We start from the raw sequence: 20,249 nt of genomic DNA, 5'->3' as shown, positions 1-20,249 counted from the left end.
AAGTCTTCTTAAATTGCTATGTGACGCACAATACGAGTACTTCAATGAAGGTCACTGTTGCTTTGCAGTATACAATAGTTTATGAGTTATTCTTGCAACTAGTTATAGAAATTGTAATTAAGATGGTTCACCAAGTCCTCTCATATTAATAGGTGATCCACAATTTGAAATAGCTTTGAACTATTTAGTAGGCTACGAGATATTCTTGCAACTAGTATGCCGTTCATAAGGTTCATTGCTAGGTGACGCACATACGAGTAAAATAGGTCACTATTGCTTTGCAGTATACAATAGTTCATTTGATATTCTTGCAACTAAAAGTCAGAACTTGTAATTAAGAAGGTTTACCAAGTCCTCAATATTGCTCATATTGTAGTTGAAGGTTCCCTAAATCCTCTTAAAGTGCAAAGTGACGCACAATACGAGTATTGTAATTTAGAAGGTTCACCAAGTCCTCTCATATTGCCGGTGATCTATAATTGTAAATGGCTTTAAATTATTTAGTAGGCAACGAGATATTCTTGCAATAATCTAAATTTCCCGCTCATAAGGTTCACTAAGTGGTAACTATTACTTTGCAGTATTCAGTAGTTCATTTGATTTTCTTGCAACTAAACTACAAAACAGAACTTGTAATTAAGAAGGTTTATCAAGTCCTTTCATATTGCTAGGTGACTAGTCATCTGCACTAGCTTGCAACTAGTCGGAACTTGTAGTTTAGAAGGTTCACTAAATCCTCTTAAAGTGCAAGGTGACGCACAATACGAGTATTGTAATTGAGGTTTTTTAGTAGGCTACGAGATATTCTTGCAACTTGCCTGAATTTGCCGTTTAGAAGGTTCACTAAGTCCTCTCAAATTGCTTGGTGATGCACAATACGAGTACTTAATTAGAGACTATTGCTTTGGTGTATTCATTAGTTTATTAGATATTTTTGCTTGCAACTAATCAGAACTTGTAGTTTAGAAGGTTTACTAAGTCCTCTTGTGTTGCACATACAAGTACTTCATAAAAGGCCACTGTTGCTTTCCAGTATGCAAAATGAAGAGTTATTCTTGCAACTAGTTAGAACTTGTAATTCAGTAGGTTCACTAAGTCCTCTCATATTGCTAGGTGACTAGTCACCTGCACTAGCTTGCAACTAGTCAGAACTTGTAGTTTAGGAGGTTCACTAAGTCCTCTTAAAGTGCATGGTGACACACAATACGAGTAGTGTAATTGAGAAGGTTCAATAAGTCCATATTGCCTGGTGATTCATAATCCTAAATTGCTTTATACTGTTTAGTATGCTACAAATTCTTGCAACTAGTCTAAATTTGACGTTCATAAGGTTCACTAAGTTCTCTTAAATTTGCTTGGTGACGCACATACGAGCACCTCAACCTCAAAGTAGGACACTGTTAATTTGCAGTAAACAATAGTTTATTAGTTATTCTTGCAACTAGTTACAGCACATGCAATCAAGAAGGTTCACCAAATCCTCCTATACTTATGACACACATGTGATACAAGAATCACTGTACAATTGCGCTTGAAATGAGTGCCATACTGCAAATTCTCTCAGTTCAAGTCAGTCTTGTTAGAATTTTCTTGACACTGCGTACCGTTGTACAGGAATCACACTCGTATCACATGTCTGTTCGGGGTATTGTATTGCTAGGTGATCCACAATGCGAAATAGCTTTGTACTATTTAGTAGGCTACGAGATATTCTTGCAACTAGTCTAAATTTGCCATTCATAAGTTCACTAAGTCCCCTTAAATTGCTAGGTGACGCACATACGAGTAAACTAGGTCACTATTGCTTTGCAGTATTCAGTAGTTCATTTGATTTTCTTGCAACTAAAAGTCAGAACTTGTAATCAAGAAGGTTTACCAAGTCCTCAATATTGCTCATATTGTAGTTGAAGGTTCCCCAAATCCTCTTAAAGTGCAAAGTGACGCATAATACGAGTATTGTAATTTAGAAGGTTCACCAAGTCCTCTCATATTGCCGGTGATCCATAATTGTAAATGGCTTTAAATTATTTAGTAGGCTACGAGATATTCTCGCAATTAATCTAAATTACCCGTTTACAAGGTTCACTAAGTGGTAACTATTACTTTGCAGTATTCAGTTGTTCATTTGATATTCTAGCAACTAAACTACAAGTCAGAACTTGTAATTAAGAAGGTTTACCAAGTCCTCTCATATTGCTAGGTGACCCACAATACGAAATTGCTTCGAACTATTTAGTAGTCTACGAGATACAGTATTCTTGCAACTTTCCTGAATTTGCCGTTTAGAAGGTTCACTAAGTCCTCTCAAATTGCTTGGTGATGCACAATACGAGTACTTAATTAGAGGTCACTACTGCTTTGGTGTATTCATTAGTTTATTAGATATTTTTGCTTGCAACAAATCAGAACTTGTAGTTTAGAAGGTTTACTAAATCCTCTTACAGGTGTTGCACAACGAGTACTTCAAAAAAGGCCACTGCTGCTTTGCAATATGCAAAATGAAAACTTATTCTTACAACTAGTTAGAACTTGTAATTCAGTAGGTTCACTAAGTCCTCTCATATTGCTAGATGACTAGTCACCTGCACTAGCTTGCAACTAGTCAGAACTTGTAGTTTAGGAGGTTCACTAAGTCCTCTTAAAGTGCATGGTGACACACAATACGAGTAGTGTAATTGAGAAGGTTCACTAAGTCCATATTGCCTGGTGATTCATAATCCTAAATTGCTTTGAACTGTTAAGTATGCTACAAGATATTCTTGCAACTAGTCTAAATTTGACGTTCATAAGGTTCACTAAGTTCTCTTAAATTTGCTCGGTGACGCACATACAAGCACTTCAAAGTAGGTCACTGTTGATTTGCAGTATACAATAGTTTATTATTTATTCTTGCAACTAGTTATAGAACTTGTAATCTAGAAGGTTCACCAAGTCCTCTTATATTGCTAGGTGATCCACAATGCGAAATAGCTTTCTACTATTTAATAGGCTACGAGATATTCTTGCAACTAGTCTAAATTTGCCGTTCATAAGGTTCACTAAGTCCTCTTAAATTGCTAGATGACGCACATACGAGTAAAATAGGTCACTATTGCTTTGCAGTATTCAATAGTTCATTTGATTTTCTTGCAACTAAACTACAATTAGTCAGAACTTACCAAGTCCTCTTGGCGCACAATACGAGTACTTAATAAAAGGTCAATATTGCTTTGATGTATTAAAGAGCTGTTTGCAGTTCAGAAGGAATTTCTCAGCCTATCTTGGTGCATGGGAAATTCCTTGCCTGAATCGCTAAAGAAATATTAATTCTTCGATCGCAGTACGCAGTTGCGAAGAAATGACAATTAAAACGGGATTCTCCGTAGAAAGTTTCTGCCAGGAATCGGTCAAGAAGTTGCTTGAGCGGAACACGAAACTGGGCTTAATTAGTTTATTAGATATAATATCTTGCTATTATGCTTGAAACTAGTCAGAACTTGTAGTTTAGAACTGAGAGTTTAGAAGGTTCACTAAGTCCTCTTTAGTTGCTTGGTGACGCGCAAAACGAGTACCAATAGAAAGTCACTATTTATGAGTAATAAATTATTACTTTGAAATATTCACGAATCCACTTTTGAACGTAAATCGTTGGTAATCTAGTTAACGCCGGCAAATTACAACAGGTTACGGATTCGAACATATCAAATACATTCAAAGGAGGAAAGGAACGTGAACAAGAATGATTCAGTAAGTTGCAGCTCAAGCAAAAAATCTTTTTTGGCATCCAACGGCTGCATTGTAGGCCATTTGTTTGTCTTTATTAACGAGATTTTTAACCTGAGGCTAGTTCATCTCAATACCCATGCATGGTATCACTTGCCTTTCGAAAGAACTCACTTTTTGTTAGTATGTTGGGAGCTGGATTCGAATCCCAGGTCCTCGGCGTAATTGTCACGTGTTTGAATCACTACACCAGATGCTCTTCACCTAGGTTAAATATTAATATTGAAAAGGTTAAATCATCGACAAAAAAACATGTAGAAATATCTCAATTCGTCCCGCCAATCCGTTATTGTCGTTCGGTATGGGTTCAGTCGATCGGTAGCAAACATCATGTAGCAGCTCGCAGGGCTGCAAACGAATCGTCTTGGCCACCTTGGTACTACTCCGGCGTTGAAGTCAATCAAGTGAATCATTTTTCGGACGGACTCTCGCGTCAACAGGATCACCAACTGTTCGAGCGTCTGATTTGCTTGGTTTCCTGGTTCGTCGGCGCTGCCACAGTTGGACATCCTTCTGCATGGCTAGCCGTGGATTGATAGCTATCAGATCAGCAGCGTTCAACACCACGTATACGACATCGGTACTTTGCTTCTTGAGGGAGGTCAGCTTCTAGCGGGTCCGGAACGTCAATCGACGGGTCAGCTTACGGGATATCTGTATGCCGCGGTGAATGGTTTGGATGGCATTTTGTGGGTGTCGTCTGACTGCTGTTGGGTGGGGTTGAGAAAATCGGTGCAGTCTCCGGCGGGAGGTATTTGTCGCACATATTGTGGACCTCACCCAGGCGACCTGTTACAAGTTCGATACTCAGGACTCCAGCACCACATAGCCGAGGTCTTTCATCGAGTTGGCTCGGCTCAACACTGGTTTACCAGGAGATCCGACATGTATTCCTTGGTGTTCTATCATCTGCGGAGGAAGATACATTAAGGGAACCGTCTGTTTGACAGAATCCAAGGTCTTACATATAAAAGTATCCTTATTGTACAGGGGCCCTTCGATGAGCTTCGGCCGGACGCAAGGAATCCTCCGTCAATCCAATCCATTACTCCTTGTGGTAAAATCTACTACCGAATTACGATTGGACTCCATCCGCGGGAGGCCCGAATTTTGGCGCTGCGCAGCCCAAACAAAACAACTTTTGACAGTTCTCATCACTCGTAAAAAATTTCATTCCGTTTCATTCCAATCTAATTTTTTTTCATCTTCTCATGATTCTCGTCATCCTCTGCCATCCTACTCATTCTTGTCACTCTCAAATAATTCTCATCATCCTTTGCCATACACGCTCATTCCAAGCCAGGAAAATTTCATCCCCGCGAGTGTCAGCCCCTCGCATATCTATGTATTAATTATCTAAGTTAAATATTGAGCAACCACCTGACGAGGGTGGTTGGTTATTTGCTTTCCGCGTGATGCGAACAACATCACTGCAGTCTGCACGACATACTGCAACTTCAAAAGGTCATATTACTTATCCAAGTGAATCCTGACCCAACGATACCTCGCCCTACTAACAATCACTCCTTCCTGCAGCCTTTGGTGGAGACGTGCGTTAAACGCCAACTTTCACATAACAAAGGTTGCTACAGTGACGATCCGTTCGTTGAGAGCTCGTTAGATGGGCTGTCTCGATGGTTGAATGTTCACTGGTTGGGGCAAAACCCAACTAAAAAGCACTGTCAATGTCAAAATAGATGTCAAAACGAGTTTGACGTCTGACCGCCGTCGCATCACAGCTCCTGTATACAGAACGTGTATACTTGCGTGTGTCTAGAGCATTTTGATCAGTTGTCAGTTGCCCCAACGAACGAACACGATTCGCTAATCGGGGCGCAGTCGTGACCCAACCAGCGAATCTGGACTGTATTAACATTCCTTCACTCTTCCAACCTGACTGCAAGGACGTGGCCGGCGCCGTTATTGTACTGTTAAAGAGAGCCTCTGAAGCATGCACAGTGAGAATGTTGACCACTCCCAGTCAATTATTCAGTTGATTCATTGTGCAACTGTCATTGGTTCGAGTCAATCACGGAGTAGCAACCATAGATATGTGCAGTCAGTCTAAGCTAAGCTAAGATAAGCTAAGCTAAGCGGTTTCTGAATGGAAGACGGATATCGCCATCATATCGGACCCATACCGAGTACTCGCCGGCAACGGCAACTGGGTCGCGGATGGGACCAGAAAAATGGCGGCGATATGGACGACGGGTAAATACCCCATCCAGGAGTTGGTGTCGGCTACCTATGAGGGCTTCGTGGTCGCCAAAGTAAACGGGGTCTTCTTCTGTAGCTGTTATGCGCCTCCGCGGTGGCCGATCGAGCAGTTCACGCAAATGATGGACCGCTTAACGACCGTGCTAACAGGGCGAAGGCCGGTGGTAATAGCGGGCGACTTTAATGCCTGGGCCGTGGAATGGGGAAGCCGTTTCACGAACCAGCGGGGTCAGATCTTGCTAGAAACACTGGCCATCTTAGATGTCGACTTGGCTAATGTCGGTACCAAGAGTACCTTTAGTCGAAACGGAGCGGAGTCAATTATTGACGTGACCTTTTGTAGTCCTGGCCTAACAAGTAGTTCGAACTGGAGAGTAGATGATGGCTACACTCACAGCGACCACCTGGCGGTTCGCTACAGTATCGACTACAATAACAGCAGACAGCGGATAGAAGAAGAGGCGGCTAGGCCAAGGCCAAGCCCTCGCAGGTGGAAGACATCATACTTCGACGAAGGGGTATTTGGGGAGGCGCTCCGCCGTGAGCTAAACTTAATCGGTTTAGACGGCGACGAGCTGGTAGCGGTGCTCTCACGTGCGTGTGATGCGACCATGCCTAGGCGAGTCCACCCTAGAAATGGGAGGCCACCGGCTTACTGGTGGACCGACGCGATTGCGGACCTGCGCCGCGCCTGCCTACGGGCTAGGCGGCGGATGCAGCGAGCACGATCAGAGGAAGAGCGAAACGAACGGCGGGTGGTGTTCGCCGCTGCAAAAGCCGCGCTTAAGACCGAGATAAGAGCAAGCAAAAAGGCCTGCTTTGAGGGTCTCTGTCAGAGTGCCAATACGAACCCGTGGGGTGACGCCTACAGGATCGTTATGGCCAAGACGAGAGGTGTGATGGCTCCTACAGAGCAATCTCCAGAGATGTTGGAGGGGATCATTGGAGGACTTTTTCCGCGTCATGATCCTAATCCTTGGCCTCCTTTCGTAGGGCAGCCGGGGACTGGGACTGGCGATGAGGAGAGGGTCACCGATGTGGAACTTGCGGGGATAGCTAAGTCCCTTAGCGTAGGTAAGGCCCCAGGTCCGGACGGAGTTCCGAACCTGGCCTTAAAAGTAGCCATTGCAGAGGCTCCCGAGATGTTCAGGTCTGCTATGCAGAAATGCCTGGACGAGGGAGTTTTCCCAGAAGCTTGGAAGAGGCAGAGCCTGGTACTATTGCCAAAGGCGGGGAAACCACCCGGAGACCCGTCGGCATATAGACCAATATGCTTGATTGACACGGCGGGGAAGGTGCTCGAAAAGATCATCCTCAATAGAATGTTGCGGTTCACCGAGGGCGAAAATGGTCTTTCGAGTAACCAGTACGGCTTCCGGAAGGGGAGGTCCACCGTAGACGCTATCTTGTCGGTTACAAAAACCGCCGAGAAAGCACTCGAGCCTAAGAGGAGGGGAATTCGCTTTTGCGCGGTAGTGACTATGGATGTAAGGAATGCGTTTAATAGCGCCAGCTGGTCTGCTATTGCCGATGCGCTCTTGCGTCTGGGGATACCGGAGTACCTGTACAAGATTCTCGGAAGTTACTTTCAGAATCGTGTACTAGTCTACGACACGGAAGTGGGTCGGAAGTGCTTTCACATAACCTCAGGAGTCCCGCAAGGTTCCATCCTGGGTCCGGTGTTATGGAATATCATGTACGACGAGGTGTTGAGGTTAGAGTATCCAGTGGGAGTGATGATTGTCGGATTTGCCGACGACATTACGCTGGAAGTCTACGGTGAAACGATCGAGGAGGTAAAGTTGACTACCAACCACTCGATCAAGGTTGTGGAGGCGTGAATGCGGTCCAGGAAACTGGAGCTGGCTCACCAGTGGTGAGTCACCACAAGACAGAGGTGACGGTTGTTAACAACCTGAAGTCGGGGCAGCAGACGGAGATCAGTGTAGGAGAGTGTACTATCCTGTCAAAGCGCTCCGTCAAACACTTGGGCGTGATGATCGACGATAAGCTTACCTTCGGTAGCCACGTCGATTATGCCTGTAAAAGAGCCTCCACAGCTATTGCGGCACTGTCCCGGATGATGTCCAATAGCTCTGTGGTGTACGCCAGTAAGCGCAAGCTTCTGGCTAGTGTTGCTACGTCCATACTCAGGTATGGCGGCCCGGCGTGGGGCACCGCGCTAAGTACTAAATGCTACCGACGGAAGCTGGAAAGTACTTACAGGCTTATGTGCCTGAGGGTTGCGAGCGCATACCGTACCGTGTCACACGACGCTCTCTGCGTCATTACTGGTATGGTGCCTATCAGCATTCTTATCAGTGATGACATGGAGTGCTTCGAAATGCGCGGCACAAGAGGCATACGCAGGACTGCCAGGATGGCCTCTATGGTCAAATGGCAGCGCGCGTGGGACACTTCCACCAAAGGAAGGTGGACCCATAGGTTGATACCGAGGGTAGATAGTTGGATTAATAGGCGCCATGGGGAAGTTACATTCCACCTGACACAGGTCCTTACAGGTCATGGTTGCTTCCGACAGTACACCGTTTCGGGTATGCGGATTCTCCCGAATGCCCAGCGTGCAATGGTTTAGAGGAAACGGCGGAACACGTTTTGTTCATGTGCCCGCGTTTTCGCACAATGCGTGACCGCATGCTTGCCACATGCGGGGAGGACACAAACCCGGACAACTTTGTCCAGAGGATGTGTAGGGATGAGTTTGGCTGGAACGCCGTTTCAACGGCTATCACCCATATCGTCTGGGAACTACAGAGGAGGTGGCGCGTGGATTCGGAGAGTGGCTAGTCCAGATGCAGTACAAGAGGTGGTTCAGGGGTTCGGAGGCGGCTTCGTAGGTCATACCGGTGCCCTGCGGTCGAGATCGACCCTTACAGCGATTAAGTGGCCGCGGAGAGGAAGTCCCGGTAGCGCTGCTGTCGTGGCGTCGGTCTACTGGGTTGGATCCGAGCCCGCGGTTGGAAAGGGGTCCCCGGCAAGGGTCGGGGTAGGTGAGATCCTGCTGTCTGCAACCTACGGGTGCATCTGATAAGGCCTGAAGGGTAGTGATACCCTTCCTTACGGGCAGGTCAGATCGGGTTGCACGTGGGCATCAGTTCTTGATGTCCGCTCAGCAGTAGGGCGCGGGCGGGGTTGACCCTGCCCGCCTTCCGAGGACAAAGGGAGTGGCGAGGACCACTCGGGAAACTGGCTAAGCGCCAGCATGCTACCGTGATGGACTCTCCAGAGCGAGTCATCGATGTTCGTTGCTGCTAGGCTACGCAGCTAACCTTGAGGGTGCGATGTGCACTAGCCCCTCTCTGAAGCAATACCTTCTTGGTGGTTCCGGAGAGACGTAGGGTTTGGCGACCATAGGAATGGTTTAGTGGGTACGAGGAGAGAGTAGTCCCGGCTTTTACTTTTGTTGTAGAAGACGGCCTCAGACCTACACTACCCTAACCTTCTGTTAGGGTGTCTGTTGAGCAGATTATCCCCCTATGGTTTAGAAGGAAAAAAAAAGCTAAGCTAAGCAGAAACAATATTTATTCAGTATTTTTCTTAAAATTTGTAGCATGTTCACAGCACAAGAAAACTCTGGCGATGTACCCGGCAAGGCTTCGCGATGCACCGCGGAGCACGATCTGAAAACCTCTTGTCTAGTATGTGCTGAAATTTTTTGCCAAAGACCGCAAAGCGATCAAATGTGTGTGAAAAACGGTATTTTCTTGAAACTGCATGCTTGTTTTTAGAAATGACAATTCAAATGGCAGTCACTGTAGAAAGTTTCTGCCAGGAATCGGTCAAGAAATTTCTTGAGCGATTCCTTTTAAACTTGAAACTGGGCTTTAGCATGTAAAGGAATAACAATAGCAACAAAATCATGCTGTTGTGGCAGGCATTGTCTCCACGCTATAGCTATAGCTATATGCTATAGACGAATTTCGCGCCAACTCGACCAGTGGTTGGCAACACCCTCTCAGAATCGAATGAAACTTGGTGGGCATAAAGACTAGGTTTTTATAAGCAACTTTGCATACTTAAATTTTCGAAAATTTTCAAGAGTAACATTTGAAGAGGGCCTAACTTTTTTTCGAAAAATTTTTAAAAATCGATGTAACTCAAAATTGACAAGACCTATAGAAAAGTGTTGTATGGGGGACTTTTAGAGAATTGTCCAAGCTTTCATGAAAAAATATTTTAAAAATTCTAAATACATTTTTACACGCTAAAAAATATATTTTTAAAATTAAAAGTCAATTTACACAAAATGCCCACTTTTTCATGTTTTGAAATTTTTTTTCCAAGAAAGTCAATATTGTTGCCTAACTTTCCTCCATACATCACAAGATGGGCACTTTTAAGGAAAAAAAGTTTTTCTAACAAAAACTTTTACATGTTATTTTTTTTAGCGTGTTGCGCATTAACTCGTACAGGATGTATCAAGAATCCTTATACCCATTTAATAACACTCAATGGGCATTACAACTTTGTTTGATTGGGTGCCTTCTTTTTCTTGGCGTTACATCCCAACTGGAATAGAACCTGTTTCTCAGCTTGTTTTGATATCTGAATGCTTAAAACAGCATTCTGTTTGCTGAAATTGTATTATTGTGTGCCTAGAACCAGTGAACTTACATCATTATTAGAAGCGAATGATAAAGAATTGGTTTTATTTCAACAATGGCTAACCACTGATCGATGCAATTTGGAAACTATTACTAAGACTATAGACGAGTTTGTTCCGTATTTTGTAGAAAAAGTTGATAAGCTTATAACTCATGATTTCATTTATAAAGAACAATCCTCATTTTTGCGGGATAAAAAAGAATCCCTTAAACAGGGTGAAGTATTAACAATTTGTGACTTTTCAGAAAATTATTCATTTATCATTCAAAATTCAGCTCAAGGTTACCATTGGAATAATTCTCAAGCTACCATTCACCCCTTTGAAGTGTACTACAGAAAAGAAAATAAGTTGGAAATCTTGAGCTTTATAATAATATCTGAAGTACTTACACACGATACAACAGCAGTTCAGTTATTTATATCAAAACTGCTGGATTTCATTAAACAATCGATTGATTTCTCAAAAATTACTTTCATGTCAGATGGAGCAGCAGCTTATTATAAGAACAAAAAAAAATTTGCCAGTTTGCGCAGTTTTCGGTCCAATTATGGATTTGAAACAGAATGGCACTTCTTCGCAACTTCACATGGCAAAGGTACATGTGACGCTATTGGAGGTACTCTCAAGCGAATGGCAAAACGAGCAAGTTTTGCTCGAGATTATGGAAACACAATCACAACTCCTCGAGAACTGTATGACTGGGCAGTTAAACAGTCAGATATACATATAACAAAATTGAATTTCTGCTTTATTTCAAATGAACAATATTCAAAAATGACGGATGAACTTGAAGAACTATACACATACAGTCACGTAAAAACAATACCTGGTACACAAAAATTTCATTCATTTGTGCCAATTTCTGAAAATCAAATTGAAGCGAAGAAGTTTTCGAATTCAAAAGATAATCCAAAAAAGTTTACTTTGTTTCAGATAGACTAAAGATCTAATATTCAAAAAACGTTACAATAGAATGTATAAAAGAAGGATGTATATATTGTAGAAAAGAAAATAATTGAATACACATATACATATGTACATATTTCATCAATACACAAGCGTTTTCATTGATATAAAACCCTAAAAGCAAATTTGTCTTGAGCCCTTTCCAATATCAAGCACGTTTTCAATGTCAAGCACGTTAAGATGTTAAAAAAGTAGTTGAGCCCATTAAGTTTTAATGGATTGTCATTAGGATTCTGGATACATTACTGTACGAGTTAATGCACAACACGCAAAAAAAAATAAAATGAAAAAGTTTTTTTTAGAAATTTTTTTTTTCCTTAAAAGTGCCCATCTTGTGATGTATGGAGGAAAGTTAGGCAACTATATTGTCTTTCTTGGGAAAAAAAAAATCAAAACATAAAAAAGTGGGCTTTTTCTGTAAATTGGCTTTTAATTTTGAAAAGATATTTTTTAGCGTGTAAAACATGTTTTTTATATTTTTAAAATATGTTTTCTTGAAAGCTTGGACAATTCCCTAAAAGTCCCCCATACATCACTTTTTTGTACAACTTATCATATTCGAGTTATATTTTTTGTGAAAAAAAAACGGCTAATGCGCAACACGCTAAAAAAACTAACATGAAAAAGTTTTTGTTAGAAAAACTTTTTTTCCTTAAAAGTGCCCATCTTGTGATGTATGGAGGAAAGTTAGGCAACAATATTGACTTTCTTGGAAAAAAAAATTCAAAACATAAAAAAGTGGGCATTTTCTGTAAATTGACTTTTAATTTTAAAAATATATTTTTTAGCGTGTAAAAATGTATTTAGAATTTTTAAAATATATTTTCATGAAAGCTTGGACAATTTTCTAAATGTCACCCATACATCACTTTATTGTACATCTTATCATATTCGAGTTATTTTTTGTGAAAAAAAAAACGGTTAAAGAACTTTAACTCTTTTTAAATGTTAGTCTAGGTTAATTTTGAGAAAACAAAATACGCAAAGTTGCTTGAAAAGGTAAAGTCTTGAAACCTACAAAATTTCATAACATTCTGAGGGGGTGCTGCCAACCCCGAAGACGAGTTGGTGCGAAATTCGTCTATAGCATATTATGAATAAGCATGGAATGTGTTCATCGTCTTCGACAAAGTTTTTCGGCACATCCTAGATCTAACCCGACACTACACAGTTCACGACACAGCTATCTGGGCTGATCGAGAATATCGATGATCGCCTACGATGAATACTATGGCCATCCGCGCATTGTCAGTGTAATGCAAATAGTGGGTTATTTTCAAAACCCATAAATCCAAACCGTACACGGAAAAATATTATAACCCAAAGAATAAGTTTTAAAAACTCAAATTTGGCTAAACTGCTTAAAGTTTTAACTCAAAGTTGGGTTGTTTTCTCCCTCGCCCCACCGCAATGTTGTCGAAAACAAAGAGAGAAGCACCGACGCATCCGCTGCTCTTCCGTGGAAGAAGCCAAATTTGGGTTTTCTTGAATTAACCCAAATTTGCGTCATTTGAGGCCTCCGTTGGGTGAAAATAACTTACCACTGGGTTAATTTTTTTGCCGCTCTCAAACGAGAACTACTCACTCACCACTTTCGCTGTTTAGCGCAAATTTGAGTTATTCCACGGAAGACCGGGATTGCGTCAAAACAACTTAAATTTGGGTTGATTTGTATTTCAGTGTAGTGTATCCGTCGTAAATAGTTGGCACTGATCGAGGTGCAACAATATCACATTCCGAATGAAAGTGAAGTTGCTCCAGTGAGTACCTACTGCTGGCCTTGTGCCAAGGATAACAGAAGTTCAAAGCGTAGGCGGCTTCTGTCGATATCGAACAGGCGGTGGTCCGTCGTCATCAGCCAGCCCAACTCATTACGTTTTATCTGCACTTCCGCTGCTTTTAGCGGTGTGAATAATTATCCTATCCTACCTTCCTACTGGTGTGAGCAAAACGATAGTCTTCCAGTGCGGTGCCTTCTTTGTAAATAATATGGGCTCTAGGGTGGCTCAAGCTTGTATGGCAAAACCACATGTCAAAAAGTTCGATGGGCCCCCTTCTCATTTCGTTCTATATGACGCCACAATGCTCTGGTCAAATTTTCATCTAAATCCGTTAACATTGGAGCGGTGCTAAACTCGTTTCTAGTTTGTATGGGAGTTTATATGGGAAAACATCGTTTTTTGCAATTTTCTTCTGAGGGGCTCTAATTTTCCTTAAAACACGTGATCGATCCTATAGAAATATAGCCTGGGATATGCCGAAAAACTTTGCCGAAGACGGCAATGTAATCAGACACTTGCGAAAAAAGATATAGCCCAGAGAGTACGGGCCTATTCAATGAGATTTTATTGCTATTGTTATTCCTTTACATGTTAAATGTTAAGCACCACCAGATGGTCTGCATGTAATATCTTTTCTTACAAGCTTCGGATGACTTTGTGGTCTTCGACAAAGTATTTCAGCACATGTAAGACTATAGCTCTATATAATCGGTTATGTGTTTTAAGTAAAAATAGTGCCCCTCATGAGAAAAATGCTAAAAACGATGTTTTTTTCATATAAACTCCCATACAAACTTCAAATAAGTTTAGCACCGCCCTAATGTTAACGGATTTAGCTGAAAATTTGACCAGAGCATCGTGGCGTCATATAGAACGAAATGAGAAAGGGGCCCATCGAACTTTTTGACATGTGGTATTTTGAGCCACGTTAATGGGCTCCCATTTAATTTATACCTACTGACATACCTGCCGCGTCGTCGTGGTCGTCGTCATCGCACTCCATAACAAAGCGGTTGACTGCACTTTGGGATGAGCCCACTCTAAATCAATCGCCTCCCTCGTCGACGCGAATCGATCGCGGTGGTTTCAGTTTCCAATGCTGAACTTCTGTTCTTGTCGTTTCATGGCTATCCGATCGATGAGCTGTGGCTTTGAGGTAGCAGACTAAGTTGAAAGGTGGTTAAGATAGTGTAGTATTACCGTAGAATATGCGAATGCGTAAGTAATAAATCGGATATAATCGCATGTATTGAATACGTGGATATTATAGTATCTTACATTCTAATTTTATCGATATCTGAAGAAATCAGAAAAATGTCGATAAGACGTAAGCTCTTGAATGGAATACCATACACTACGGTGAACACATGAATCAAGCAGACCATTTCTAATATATAAGATGGTAGGCAGTAACTGTAGGACATAAATAAACTGACCTCAAATTACGCAATTGTCGATACATAAAGTGCGTCAGCCAATGAGTTCCATACTGACGCTGGTGTCAAGAAGCAGTCTTACAGTTGTATGAGTCTAAAATTAGACACAGAAGCATAGATTTAGAAGCCAAAAAACTTCGTTTGCTTTTTATATTATTACTGAGCTTTGTCACTGAGTTCATTCATGCCGAGCATTGGACTTCCATTGATGAATGCTTCTCTAGTTTCTTTTTTTTTTGCGATCAACGACCATATTAATTCGATTACTTTAAGGACAACTCACCACCCGAATGTTTGATAAAAATTGGTAATACGTACCCGAAGGAATGAAAAGACCCTATTGAAATCACCATATGAAATCAAGCTACGATCAACCTCAGGGATGATTGAGCAATCAACCTCGGAAGAAACTTTAGTTATAGGGAAACATTTAGACCCTTATATAATTTGGACTTACTTACCTTACCGGTCAGGCTAAGGCCGGGGTGGCCTCTGCTGTACATAGTAGCCGCCTCCATTCCACTCGGTCCATGACTGTTTGTCTCCAGTTCCGCACTCTGCGTAGGGTCCGCAGATCGTCCTCCACTTGGTCGACCCACCTAGCTCGCTGCGCTCCACGTCTTCTTGTACCAGTCGGATGAGTCTCGAGAACCATTTTAGTCGGGTTGCTATCCGACATCCTGATGACGTGACCCGCCCACCGTAGCCTCCCGATTTTCGCGGTATGGACGATGGTTGGTTCTCCCAGCAGCTGATGCAGCTCGTGGTTCATTCGCCTTCTCCAAGTCCCGTCTTCCATCTGCACTCCGCCGTAGATGGTACGCAACACCTTCCGTTCGAAAACTCCAAGGGCGCGTTGGTCCTCTGCACGTAGGGTCCATGTTTCGTGCCCATAGAGGACGACCGGTCTAATCAACGTTTTGTAGATAGTTAACTTCGTGTTACGGCGAACTTTATTCGATCGTAGAGTTCTACGGAGTCCAAAGTAGGCACGATTTCCTGCCACAATGCGTCTCTGAATTTCTCTGCTGGTGTCGTTGTCGTCGGTCACCAGTGAGCCCAAGCACATTAATTCTTCAACCGCCTCGATTTCATCACCGTCGATATGAATTCGGGGTGGCGGGCGCGGTGATTCCTCCCTGGAGCCCTTTGCCATCATGTACTTTGTCTTCGACACATTAATGACTAATCCGATTCGCCTGGTTTCACTTCTTAGTCGGATGTACGTTTCCGCCATCGTCTCAAATTTACGAGCAATAATATCAATATTATCGGCGAAACCAAGCAGCTGAACGGACTTCTTGAAAATCGTCCCACTCGTGTATATCCTCGCTCTTCTTATTACACCCTCCAAAGCAATGTTGAACAGCAAGCACGAAAGACCATCACCTTGCCGTAACCCGAGATTCGAAGGGACTCGAGAGTGTCCCTGATACTCGAACTACGCACATCATTCGATCCATCGTCGCCTTGATCAACCGTATCAGTTTATCCGGGAATCCGTATTCGTGCATAATCTGCCCTAGCTGTTCTCGATCGATTGTATCATACGCCGATTTGAAATCGATGAACAAGTGATGTGTGGGCACGTTGTATTCGCGGCATTTCGGCAACACCTGGCGGATGGCGAACATCTGGTCCTGTTGCTGCCAACACTGCCTGGCATTATGTCACAGCAACCAACTGAGTTGTGTCAGCCTGGTAAAATGATAGCATTCAGGTTTATTGTCATCAAAAGAGACATATCGATAGAAAGTAGGAAGAAGTGCGAGTATTCAGTGGTATACCTCGTTTATCCTCACAATTAGGAATGTAGGAGGTGATTAAATTGTAGTTACTATCAAAGTTGAACTTAAAGCTAGTATTTATAATGAATTCTACCTAAACTAAAACTAATATATCACAGTAAGTTATCACAGTTATTTTCCTAAATCTAATTGAAATCTAACCTAAAATTAAACTACAGTTACACCACAAAAATGAACACTGAGGCAAGGGACAACACGATTTCCCTGTATGTGCGAAACCGATGATTGTAAGTTACACAGAACATTTATATAAACCAGATAAAATGAAATAAAAATCATATTTACAGCTTTTAGCTGCTTCGCACCCGAGCTACGGAGATTGCGACCTGCTCATTAGGCATCGGAGAAGATCCCCCCTCTTTGTTCCCGCAACACTAAAAGAATCATCGACACGATGAGCGCTATAGCATATATGTCAACGGACAGATATTCGACCGATCATCCGATACGAACGGGAAGCTGCGTCAATAACTCGCGCTCCGCAATCACTCGGTTTGACGGGAACCGCAATACTCATTTTGCGGTAAATGAATCCAACGAAAACAAAATCTCCGCTCGTATGGCCCTCCTCCTAAAACACCACGAAGAGCAGCGTGCACTTCAGCGACGCGTGTGGGAGGCGGAAAGACGGGCCTTAGAGCAGGAGAAACGATTGATTCGGGAAAAATACAGTTTACTGAAGGAACAGTACTCGAAACGACGAGGTACGGGCAAACGAAGCCAGGTAGCCACTACTGCCGTAGAGTTCCGTCATAACACATCGTTCGATCACAACGAACTACCTACCGATATCCGAGCAGCTGAGGCAGCTGTCGGCTCACAACGGCAAACTTCAATCGCCGCATCAAAACAGCAAGCGAACCAATCGCAAACGGTGCCTGCGAATCACACAATCGATTCGTCGCACACCGATAGGATTCAGCAGCGGAATACCAGCGCGTCTCCTAAACCGATTCCAAATGATCATCGCATAATCAACGACAGCGGTGTATCACACGAAGATCACCCAACAAGGACCAAAACAACCGTCGTTCCTTCCACGCCGCCGGTGCTCCGAAGCCCATCAAGTTTGAAGACTAGACCGACGAGATTAAACAGTCATATTTACGATCACCATACCACATCTATTCTATCAGCTTCGGAAGAAAACAACTGTTGTTTATCGATAGAAACCGAAACGGGTTGCAGTACGGATGGGAAGCTATTGCAAGCGCCTCCCAACTTTGTGACTCCGAATTTGCCTGACCCAGCGCCTCCTCCCTTACGGTTAGAAGAAGGTTTGACATTGTGCAGGAGAAACAGTGATCTGGATCTATACGCAAAAGTGTTAAAATTTAATGGTTTGTTGTGTGATCAGCTGCTGCTTAAGGAAAGGAATGCGGCGTACCAATGCAGACGTGAGAGCGACGGTGAATGTTATGTTCGAGATGACGATACGGTTGGAGGAAGTTTTGCAGCTAGTAGCCGAAGAAAGATGAAAATCGCCGGGCTGTACCATCGTTGCTCCAACATGCAAGCTGGATCTCATCCCAGATCAATCAACTATTCGGGGGACAATTTTCTTCGTCTACTAGAATTGTCTATCGACCGCCTTCGCCATGAACCGGATCAACACAAATCAATATGTGCAGTGCTAAATAGTTCCAATGTTCTCCGACTTCGGTACACCATATCTTCTATTCGCGGTAAAAAAGGTAAATTCTACTTCCGTTGTCACATTCGCCGTCGTCAGCCAAACTGCTCACGAAAGTATCGTGAACGAAATCAAGTGTTTTCTGATGTTCAAGTATCAGCTCATATCAGCCAAAAGCACACGTTGGAAAAGAAATGTGAATCGTTGGGAATCTGTATAAAACACTTAAATGGTGAAGTGAGGAGGGGCATATTGGGCAATACAGCGAGTTCGCCTGGGTTCAAATATAAATTGGTATCGGCTTCAAACAAGGATAATGCCCTGTTCGTATTTAGTAGTTTCTGCGCCAGTTCACAATCGCCGATATTAATGCAATTGATTTCAACATTCCTGGGACACTTATTGGTTATCGGGTTTGGTAGAATGCTGCCTCGTCCGCCGAATACCTGGACGTTTTCGAAAGTGCCAACAGCAGTTGTAGAAAGGCGTATATCAAACTCTAATCAAACACATCTAAATTCATTCACGACGCTCAAGTCGGTATGGGCCGCGCCTTCAATGAATCGGACTTTAAAACTACTGATGTTACAAGGTTCCTTTTTTCTAAATGGAGATCAGAATGGCCAAAACAGTTTCAATTATCGTTTGGCTGAATTTAGGAAGGTGTACCTTAAAGGAAGGTCCAAACGACTAAGGAGGATATTTGAAATAGACGTCAGTAAACAGATCGAAAATCAGTTGAACGGTGACCGATGTTATCGACGTGCTGTTAAAAAGCTAGGCATTCACTCGTTCTATAGAGTTGACGGTAGCGAGAATGAAGAAAGAGGAGATGACAAACAACAGCAGTATCAACAACGCTTATTCAAAAGCAAACACAGCAATGGCTGTGGCAGTTCTACAGCTATTAGCAGCCACAATTATTGGAGGAACAATCTAAATGAAAGGTTTCATAGTAGGGTGCAGTATTGTGCAACAACCATGAGTGGAAATATGTATGTAACTGTACCAGTAAGACTATTGTATATTAGTAAAACTGGATCCACTGAGGTGGCCAGTGTTACGGGGGGGAGAATGTTGCTGCCAACACTGCCTGGCATTATGTCACAGCAACCAACTGAGTTGTGTCAGCCTGGTAAAATGATAGCATTCAGGTTTATTGTCATCAAAAGAGACATATCGATAGAAAGTAGGAAGAAGTGCGAGTATTCAGTGGTATACCTCGTTTATCCTCACAATTAGGAATGTAGGAGGTGATTAAATTGTAGTTACTATCAAAGTTGAACTTAAAGCTAGTATTTATAATGAATTCTACCTAAACTAAAACTAATATATCACAGTAAGTTATCACAGTTATTTTCCTAAATCTAATTGAAATCTAACCTAAAATTAAACTACAGTTACACCACAAAAATGAACACTGAGGCAAGGGACAACACGATTTCCCTGTATGTGCGAAACCGATGATTGTAAGTTACACAGAACATTTATATAAACCAGATAAAATGAAATAAAAATCATATTTACAGCTTTTAGCTGCTTCGCACCCGAGCTACGGAGATTGCGACCTGCTCATTAGGCATCGGAGAAGATCCCCCCTCTTTGTTCCCGCAACAGGTCCGTTGTAGCACGTTCACCCATAAATCCAGCCTGATATTGCCCCACGAACTCTCTTGCAATCGGTGATAGACGGCGGCATAAAATTTGAGAGAGTATCTTGTAGGCAGCGCTCAGTAGTGTGATCGCGCGGTAGTTCCCGCAATCCAACTTGTCGCCCTTTTTGTAGATGGGACACACGATACCTTCCATCCATTCCTCCGGTAATACTTCCTCCTCCCAAATCTTGGTAATGACCCAGTGTAGTGCTCTCACCAGTGCTTCTCCACCGTATTTTAGAAGCTCGCTTGGTAGTTGATCTGCTCCAGCGGCTTTGTTGTTTTTCAACCGGCCAACCTCTTCCTCAATCTCTTGAAGGTCAGGGGCCGGAAGTCTTTCGTCTTGTGCACATACTCCTAGATC

The 20,249-nt window shown here is 42.8% G+C and overlaps 1 protein-coding gene and 1 pseudogene across 4 annotated transcripts; one reads left to right on the top strand and one right to left on the bottom strand.

Annotated features, from left to right (window-relative positions):
• Window positions 1-240: 240 nt before the first annotated feature.
• Window positions 241-14,346, bottom strand: LOC134286704 (lipid storage droplets surface-binding protein 1-like; annotated as a pseudogene).
• Window positions 14,347-16,435: 2,089 nt separating this feature from the next.
• Window positions 16,436-19,853, top strand: LOC134288251 (uncharacterized). 4 transcript variants are annotated; one of them, XM_062852502.1, is made up of 3 exons: window positions 16,436-16,694; window positions 16,756-16,824; window positions 16,885-19,853. In XM_062852502.1, exon 3 carries the CDS (start codon window positions 16,992-16,994, stop codon window positions 19,470-19,472), a length of 2,481 nt encoding a protein of 826 aa, XP_062708486.1. In that variant the 5' UTR covers window positions 16,436-16,694; window positions 16,756-16,824; window positions 16,885-16,991; the 3' UTR covers window positions 19,473-19,853. The 4 variants fall into 4 exon arrangements, 3 of the variants coding, with proteins under 3 accessions (XP_062708486.1, XP_062708485.1, XP_062708484.1); XR_009997843.1 differs by having other exon boundaries at window positions 16,436-19,699; window positions 19,760-19,846; XM_062852501.1 differs by having other exon boundaries at window positions 16,756-19,853.
• Window positions 19,854-20,249: the final 396 nt, after the last annotated feature.

The sequence above is a fragment of the Aedes albopictus genome, chromosome 2, assembly GCF_035046485.1.
Source record: "Aedes albopictus strain Foshan chromosome 2, AalbF5, whole genome shotgun sequence".
NCBI classification, from domain to species: Eukaryota; Metazoa; Arthropoda; class Insecta; order Diptera; family Culicidae; genus Aedes; species Aedes albopictus.
The sequence above is the reverse complement of the archived record's forward strand: the minus strand, read 5'-3'. Positions and strand labels throughout refer to the sequence as shown.

Bases quoted from the DNA above. Each gene is read 5' to 3' on its own strand.
- LOC134288251 (XM_062852502.1), top strand. From the start codon at position 16,992: ATGAGCGCTATAGCATATATGTCAACGGACAGATATTCGACCGATCAT.